The sequence below is a fragment of the Endocarpon pusillum genome (genome assembly GCF_000464535.1).
Source record: "Endocarpon pusillum Z07020 unplaced genomic scaffold scaffold4522, whole genome shotgun sequence".
Taxonomy (NCBI): Eukaryota; Fungi; Ascomycota; class Eurotiomycetes; order Verrucariales; family Verrucariaceae; genus Endocarpon; species Endocarpon pusillum.
The window spans coordinates 184,981-193,979 of record NW_006916440.1 but is presented as its reverse complement, the minus strand read 5'-3'; the positions used below and the strand labels follow the sequence as shown (position 1 = coordinate 193,979).

General features: G+C 47.9%; 3 protein-coding genes across 3 annotated transcripts; 2 read left to right on the top strand and 1 right to left on the bottom strand.

Moving 5' to 3' along the window:
• Positions 1 to 822: 822 nt before the first annotated feature.
• EPUS_05238 (uncharacterized protein) lies at positions 823 to 1,824 on the bottom strand (the record flags this gene model as incomplete). The annotated part of the gene is made up of 1 exon (XM_007805795.1): positions 823 to 1,824. The coding sequence occupies one exon, from the start codon at positions 1,822 to 1,824 to the stop codon at positions 823 to 825; it is 1,002 nt and encodes a 333-aa protein (XP_007803986.1).
• Positions 1,825 to 3,116: 1,292 nt separating this feature from the next.
• On the top strand, positions 3,117 to 4,196 carry EPUS_05237 (uncharacterized protein; the record flags this gene model as incomplete). The annotated part of the gene is made up of 2 exons (XM_007805794.1): positions 3,117 to 3,374; positions 3,492 to 4,196. 2 exons carry the CDS (start codon positions 3,117 to 3,119, stop codon positions 4,194 to 4,196), a joined length of 963 nt encoding a protein of 320 aa, XP_007803985.1.
• Positions 4,197 to 5,001: 805 nt separating this feature from the next.
• EPUS_05236 (uncharacterized protein) lies at positions 5,002 to 6,945 on the top strand (the record flags this gene model as incomplete). Its single annotated transcript, XM_007805793.1, has 2 exons — positions 5,002 to 5,365; positions 5,423 to 6,945. The coding sequence occupies 2 exons, from the start codon at positions 5,002 to 5,004 to the stop codon at positions 6,943 to 6,945; spliced, it is 1,887 nt and encodes a 628-aa protein (XP_007803984.1).
• Positions 6,946 to 8,999: the final 2,054 nt, after the last annotated feature.

Here is an 8,999-nt window from a genome sequence, read left to right as displayed (position 1 = left end):
GTGGCCCGGTAAGTGGTAGTGTACGTTAGTATGAATATATCTAACTACCATAACTTATATCACGTCACATCTAACTCACGGAGACAAAAGGTGGACTCCGCACAGGTTTCCCACGGAATGCGTTAGGAACGGTATTCCACCATTGCACTCTGTCATAAAATGACGTTATTTATCATTGGCTCAAATATCCGCAGCCAAGATATCCCGCGTGACTATTCACCAACAAACAACTTACCGGGAGAAGGGCTCTGAAAATGACGCGGTATTGGTCCTTAGTGATTTTGCAGACATTTTATTATTTTAAGGATTGTCAGGAGGCTCAAATGACCATAATTTAGCCATAATTTGAGCGTCATTTTCTTAAAATGACGTTTGAAATAACATAATTTTATTAGATTCCAGATGTTTAGCTGCATAATAGTATGTAAACTAGATCATATCACAGTTAGGCTGAAACTAAGCACACGTTGGTGGTAATCTAGGCATAGTTTTTAGAGGGCCTTCTCCTGGTAAGTAGTCTGGCCGCCCTGTGACCTGGCCGTAGTTGTTCAGAGTTTCTAACGAGGTATTATAGTACATGATTATTTTGCGTAGATTTATCAGGTGCTAAACTCGAACTTACACTGGTACCAAGGTCGCTTCGACCTACATGATCTAAGATATGGAACGAAATTACACAGACACATGCAGCTCCCATCAAAAAGGACATCTCACACTGTCCCCGAAGCGCATCCTGATCAATCGGCCATGGCCACTGATGATAGAATAGGGTTTTCAATAAGGATTGCCACGTGTTTCGACTTTCAGTTAGGACCTGTAATCCTACCTCTGTATTGGCTGAAAATAGCGGTCTAATTTTACCACCTCCAACGTGCAGTTCCTCTTCCTGTACACAAGTTTACCAGCCAAGTCGCGCTTGAGGGCCTCGTACATGCTAACACGCGCTTGGATTTCATCGATGACAGCCTGTCGTTCACGAGTAAGAGCTTCTCGGCTCGCAATATGTTCTCGGCGCTCGTGGTCAAGTTGTTGTTTCTCACTTTCAAGAACTTGCCGAGTTTCTTCTAGCGCTCTTTGTGCGTTGTTGAGAGCTTGCCGTGTCTCGTTATGTCGTTGTCGTTCTTGAGCAATTATACCTTCATGCGTCTGTCGTTCTTGAGCAAGTATACCCTCATGCGCCTGTCGTTCTTGAGCAAGTATATCCTCATGCGACTGTCTTTCTTGAGCAAGTATATCCTCATGCGCCCGTCTTTCTTGAGCAAGTATACCCTCATGCGCCCGTCTTTTTTGAGCAAGTATACCCTCATGCGCCTGTATTTCTTGATCGAGCCTCTTTCGCTCTTCTGTAGTTGTTTGTCTCTGCTGGCCAAGTGCTTGCTGCGTGCCATTGTGACGCTCTTGTTCGCGATCGAGGGCCGTCCGGGATGCTTTCAGTGCTTGTACTGTATCTCTCAGAGTCTCCTTAGTAGCATGATGGGCTTGTTTCTCGGCCTCAAGAGCCTCTTGGGCTGAGTTATGTGCTGCTCGTACTTGATCAAGACTTTGTTTGTGTTCCCGCTCCAAGACCCTTTGGCTTGTAATATGCGCCCCTCGCTCGCGGCTACGAGCTTGTCTTTCGGTCTCAAGATCTTGTCTAGTCACCCTATGCTCTTCTCGCTCGCGGTTACAAGCTTGCTTTTCGGTCTCAAGATCTTGTCTAGTCACCCTATGCGCCTCTCGCTCAATGTCTATGATCTCACGATCGAACGCTTCGAGTTCGCGCTCGACAGCCTCGTGCAGGCGTTTGATAGCCAGCCGGTGGTGGTCGATGGCGTCGCTATTCATTTTCTCGAGAGGGAGCAAAGCAAAGAGAGTCTATAGAAGATCCAGCTTTGATCATTTGGCGCTCCATTATCTCGCTGCAGGATCTAGACGGTCAGGGTAATAGGAGAGTTTAATCCACCCGTTGAGGTCTGAGGCCGCAAAGCTTTGTAGTCAATTTACGAAGTCAGACTGGTCAGTCTCTTATGTATGTTGGAGAACAAAATCAAAGATCGTGTCTTGAGTCAAATGAGCGTGTGTTCTGCAGGATGAGCTGTATTAAATCATGTGGCCATTGGCTATTGGCTCGAAGGGAGTGATGCGATCTCCGGTCCCTCACCAGGGATTGTCGCTCCCACTTTCCTGTTCTCTACTGATAATCGGGGAAAGCTGAGAAGATGGGGCTTGTTGAGATTCAATGAATCGACTGACATTTCATGGGAACACATCTAGTAGAAGCTCAGATAGCGTAGGCTTTGGCAGCACATAAGTTTTTGCTATTCATGCTTCCAATCTTTGAGCCAATCACTTCGCTACTGGCGCCTCAATTACAGTAGTGCCTCTACGGGGAGACTCACTCTAATCCTCCCCGTATGCACACACGAGGCTACAAAGTACCATAGTGCCTAACGGGCCGATGCACGGCTAAGGTTGCACCGAACCATCTAGCGTAGTTAGTTAACCAGAAACCTTAGCAAGGGCCGAAGGAAGGTGCCAAACTAGTGTCAGTTTCCCCCTCTCATGTATCTTAGTTCTTCACGCTCAGTTAGTGATACTCATTGACAATGCTCTGATTCCCTTGCTGAGCTAGTTAGTACATTCTGGACGTGTGGAGAATGCTTGGGGGCTGATTTTTGTCAAACGTTGAAAAGTTCGAATGCGGCGCCTATGGCGAATCATTGATCCTATCCGTAATGAGTCATTACGTCTCTCTAACGTGGGCTGTTGGCTTTTGTTCTAGCGAATCAACCCTCCTTCGCCAGGCAATACACAAACAGTCGCCGGGTATCATAGGCTGCGCCGAAGCATGATCTACTAGGTAGGTAGGTGCCGCTGCTGAGCCGCAAGCCATGAGCAAACCCAAACCTAAGCCCCCTTTTCCTCCGTTTTTTCCCAGGCGCCGTTGCTGTTTCAAGGCGTTGAAAAGCATTCAAAAGAGGGCAAGGCCTCTCAATCTCTCTCTCTCTCATTCTTTGCCTGTCCTCCTTGAATAATTACTTTGAATTATTGGGGGTCGAAGGACCCAGATCGTCACGTTTTACCTATTTTTCTTCTTTCTCTTGCGGAGTGGTCCTCTTCTTGCCTCGGATCAAATAATGGCGCTTTCTGCTCGCCGGCACGGCCAGTCACCGTCGGCGGAAATCCAGCCTTATCATGCCCGAGCAGCAGTTGAGTGGGGCCAGTTCAGGGAAGGGTGTATTCTGTGGATACGGCCTGAGGCGTCGGTGCATGAATTTGATCCTTCTTTGACGGCCGGTCTTCAGATGGATAAATGGGTGTATGATCATCCGTGCGTGGTTATGTCGTTTCATCAACATGCTGTGAAGAGGCAGATGATTGTTTGCGTTGCTCCGGTGTGTTTCCTTTCTCTCTCTCGCTTTTTCCGTCGTCGATTTTGGCCCTGCCCCGTTTCCTGCCTTTACAAAAAGCTTACGGCTGATGAGTAGTGAAAGCTTACCTCCCAACCAAAGGATGGCTTGAACCAAAATCTTCCCATTGCCCCAATAAATCCTATCAATGGCATTCAGCTGTCGTTGCGGGGCGGTCGAAAGCTGGACAGACTTTCGTATGTGAAGAAAGTGCGCTTTGAAGTCGATGTGCGGCTCCTTGCCCTCTGGGCTGGTGGTGCTAGAGCCGACACACTGCGCCTCACGAAGGGCTCCTGGAAAATATTGCTGAGGGAGATAACGGCGGCTGTGGTTCCATGGGTTCCAGTTCCGGGCACGAGACTCGCTCCCGCTGCTCCTCGCATGGTGGCAGCTGTTGAGGTGGAAATTCCTCAAATTGCGGCAGGCGGCGTCTCGCCGGGAGACCTTGAGGCACAGCCTCTGCTTGAGCGCTCTTCTCGACGGTCTCCCGGCCAAGTGCTTGGTGGTGATGACACCATGGTAGGAGAGTCGTATGGAATGGTCTGGTGGGTTTGGCTGGGTGTTATTGAGCCGCCGTTGAAGCTCGTGCTCTGTGTTCCAACTTTGGTAGTGCTGATCGTGGTAGTCATCGTGAAGGTTCTGCTGGCTCCCGTCTGTATTGCCTTGTTGAAGCTATTCCGTGTGGTCTGCAAGGCTTCTGGCGGTGGACCTGTGTTGACGTGCAATAATTTCGGAAAGCTTTTGTTCGGCGCATTGACCGGGGAGGATCTCGCGCGAGTGGTGGATCGCATGAAGGTTAATGAGTAAGTTTGGGAAGTGTGTTGCTTCTTGAGCTAACATACGTAATTCACCGTCCGAAATAAGCTTTGTGTTTTGAGCATGGCTGGGTTTCAAGAACTTCTTGAGTATCTCAACACCGATATGACGATAGCGCGTTTCTGAGATCGATAGGCGGGCTATCCTGAGCATCTCAACTCTATAAATCTCTGATATGGTCTATGGGATTATCGATATATGAACTCAATTATTCTGGTTGATAGACTAGTATTAGCAAAGCACTAAAAAGAAATGCCTATGTTATTAAATTATAAAAGAGTTCGTTATACTTTGCTGTAGCTTTGAATCCTTGTAGATGCTTGTGTACTTTCTGAAAGCCTTTTGAACAATTTGAACATTTAGAAAACAGCGGTGTCAGGATGTGCTCCATAATCACTACCGCTGGGCCAAAAGGACGACATGTCGCAGAACACCTACAACACAGGGCACAACCACTGCAGTTAAATACCATGCCCCTCGGCTTGGCGTTCCTGTCAAGCACAACATGTTTTTGGGGATAAAATGCCAAGCTCTTCGTAACACTTTGACCCGCGCTGTATGATTTGCTCTTGAAACCCCTCCCCTCCCAATTAGAAAATGGGATCGGAATCGGGGTCATGTCTAAGATTGACCAGACCATCCCCGCAAACTGGTAGTGGGGCGTGCTCAAAGGATGGTAAGGTATGGCGGCTACACACACCCTTGGTAGGCAGCTGGCGAAGAGTTCACAAAATAGGCTTGCCATCTAAGCTCCCAGACTCTCTCTATTTGAGACACATTAGGGACGCCATTAGCCATGCAAGGAGTAAATATCTGGAAAAACCTCGACGAGTGTGCCTTCTATGAGAACACGATCATCTTGGAGTTGCTAGATCGGTCACAGGAAGAATCGCCGACCAATATTGTTAAAGCGGAACGCAGAAGTAATCCTAATAACACTAATGAAGTTACCGAATGGTTCTGCGACTTCTTGGACGATTTTGCGCTCATTGCGGCCGGCCCCGGTGGAGCGTCTAACGTGACGGCTGCCTGCCTAGAAAGAGAAGAGCTGCCAACGAGGACTCTCACGGTCCGAGTGGCAAAGAATGAATCATTCAAACCTTCAGAGATACAATATCTCGAGGGAATCATGACAATCGTGAACAAAGTCAGAAATGGAGGTAATCGCTGATGCTGGTTCCGAAATCGTGCTCCGAGTGTCTCACTCACGTATTCAGATATGCAAATCCAGAATGCCCAGGACGAGTGCTCAGAAGCAGTTTTGAGACACTGTGGCGCTCGTGTGAAGAGATATATCACGTCGCTCAAAGAACATCTTGATTCTATTGGCATGGAATTTCTGACACGAAATCTTATGCCACACCCAGTGTACAGAACTTCCAATCCTCATCGCGAATCAAAGGAGGACGAAGGGAGACTGGGAGCATATTGTGTAGATACACACCTTGACTATATGCGACTTTCATACGAACGTTGGAAGGATATGGTTGACCTGGTATATCGAATCTGTTCTGCAGAAGATCAGCAATCAGTGCATTCTCTCGCAGGATTGACGTACCAAGTACGCCAATCTTCATCCTTTCGATACCTTCTTGAGTCCACAGTTCACAACCATTCCAACGTTGTGGCGAAAGTGGTGGAGAGAATTGGAAAGATCTCCAAATTCTATCGCAGTGCAGTCACCCTTGTTCGAGTTGCCGCCAAACATTGCCAGGACATAGACCGCTTTCGTTTCAGGACCCTTGCGTCTCAAAAGCGAGCCATCAATGTGTTATCTGTCAGTAATCTCAACAACTTGATAAGTCGCGTCCCGCCGGCTTCAAGAGGGAGACTTCAAACCCAGGCCGGAAATGCCCAGCGACTCTTGAGACGTTGGAGGCATTATGTATTGCACGCAGAAATGCAGCTGCTCCTCTTCTATGAGACGCAGCCAGAAATCCAATTAGCTGATAACTATATTGGTATCAGCAAAAGGTCTTGTTACCTTTGCGCAACATTCATTCGTTTTCACGGAAAATTCATCATGGAAGGTGTCCACCAACAACTGTATTGCCTGTGGACCATTCCTTCCACGATTGCATTTCGAGACACGATGCGAGAAAACCACTTCCTGACCGCCTTGAGCAATCTCTGTGAGAATGTAAATTCCAAGGTCAAGGCCATATCAGCTCGACATTACTCACAGTACCCTTTTCATGGGGAATCTATAGCCAATTTCTCCCGTGATAGCCTGTTGAGCACCGTGAAAACGGCCAGAACGCTGATCTCAGGCATCCCACTAGCCCCGAGCACGGTCCAGAATACGCTCGATACCTTACTTCGTAATGGACCTGCTGCGGTCGATCTGCAGCGGTCTTCACACCAAGATAACGAAGAAAGGTCTAATACCACCGCTGATGTGCCCCCATCGGAAGAGCAGACAGTCGAAACACGACCGGATAAGATTCCTTCCACAGAGACAAAGCTTAATGACGACAACGTCTTCGAAGAATACGCAGCTCGCCAGTTTGAGAAATTCCCCGGAATGCCTAACCGAGTTGAGCATTCCTTGCAAACTTCAACTTTGAGGACAGAAAACAAATCGTTCCGCTGCAGCGAATCCATGGGTGATTTGCAACTTTCTATTGATGCGGTGCAGCCATCTCAGGTCTCTGAAAGTGATTTGTCTCAGGTTATCGTTGAAAAGAGCTCGAAAGAGAACGACGGCAGCGTACACAAGCGGAAACTGAGCAACATGTGAATAAAGTCCTTTTTCGAAGCTCCCAGAGTGGTATGCACCACACAAAGAGAAGTGTAAAACCCCATAGCAAAAGATACCAAAAGACCGAACGGAGGCGCAAGTCGAAAAGGACACACCACAAGTTAAATGACAATCAACTAACCTCACCACAATCCCATAAAGAAGTTGACAGACGCGAGACAAAAATTTTGAAACCCCAAAAGGAGCGTGTCATACTACCGTACAGTAGCACAAAAAGAAGAGCCAGAGCAAACACGCAGACGACTGGGAGGAAACGTGCTTTAGAACCGTGCAGGTATGGGAAACAAAAACACAGAAGACCAAGACGAACCGTGCAGATTGAAAGGGAGGAAACCGGTTGTCTTGGTATCTTCATAGGTTTTCAGAACGCTCTGGTGGCTTTCTTTCGGGGCTTGACTGCCTGTGTCTAAGTCGATTCTTTTCTGTGTATCACTGTGCCACTGCGTCTTCTAGGGGTCGACACACATACTCGGCGAATGGGACGGGAATGTCTGTGGCATCTCCGACAGGGGTGTCCAACAGCAGAGACCAAGCTCTGTAAGGCTTACACGAACCCACCCTTTGGCCAGAGAAGTGGTATGCAGAGCAGGCCCTGTCAATGCGGCTTCCTTGTCATCAAGATGGGCATCAAATTTTGCAGATATATACGGCAGACTGTTATTGGGTTGACGACACATCAAAATTTTGAACTCCGCACCAACTTCCCAACTCCACACCAGCTCCTCAACTCTACATAATGAACTTCTTTGGCTTCACCTTTCGGCTACTAGTCCCAGATACCTATAGTTATAATATTAAGAACATTAAAACTTAAATTAGCTGCATTAGGCTAATTATTAGAGTTAGAGATTTATAAATAGTATCATTTAATAGCTTTGAAAATCTCTATTTAAATATATTTTTTATATTTTTATAATAGTAATATTTAGCTTAAAACAAAAAGAATGCATGACATGATGATCGTTGAAAGAGCTGAACGAGGCATCTTAGCTGCTGAGTAAAAACGGGAGCGGTTGCAGGACACGTGCATGGTAACCTGATCGGTGGAAGAGCTGATTGCGGCATCTCGATTACCTATCTAATATACCAAAGGGTTGAAGTGCTCCCCCGCGCTGCTTGATACGCGCTTTTCATTGGGTAAAGCCGTGAAGATACGTGCATTGGGCCGTGTCGCGTGAGTAAACCAATGAAAACATCCCGGTACTTCCACTGGGAAAGATCCAGTCCGAAAGCGGTAGCCAAGATCCTACATTGAGCCGGTTTTGTCGACCAGAGTGGTATGCATGTTTCCTCGATCCGCATCCGTCTTGCGGAAGTAGTTACGCCACCTGCTCGACACCGGTCGGATTGGCCATCGGAAGCTTTTGGGTCGGCCAGGCCAACGTCGAAGATATCTGCATACAGTCTGCTAATTACTGAAATATACATCTAACTACCAGTTCGGTTCGAAACCCAAAGGCGCTGTCCTTTCGGCGGAATGGTAGATGTATCGTTTCTTTCATACCGCATCGATCGATGGAAGAGCCGGACGAGGGGCATCTTGCGTGCTGTCTCTGATGCCGGGGTCCGCCTAGCCGGCTTCAAAATTAACCTTTTGCCTCATGAGGCAGTGTCGAGATACCTGCATGCCACCTCGGTGGATGGAAGTGCCGGATACGGCACCTGCCTTACCCAGCGTCAGTTAGTGCGGTAGAGTCAGAGCTTCTGATTAGCTAGTGTACATCTTGGTTGAAGATATCTGCATGACACGCTGGTGGATGGAAGTGGCGGATATGGCACTTGGGATGCTAGATCGGGCCTGGACTCCCGCGCGAACAGACTACGTAGGTAGGCTAGAGGCGTTGTGGGGCTGCACCCTATGGGGGTCAAAGACACGCGCATACGTCTGTTGGATGTAACTGACTAGTAACAGATTCCTCGTGGTAATTCGATTGCTACATCAGGCTTAGCGGGCTATCCTGGGTCCAGGCCGATCAAGGTACGGATTTTGCGAAAGAAAAAGTCCATTGTTTTGTTGGGTTGCGGAACTTGGA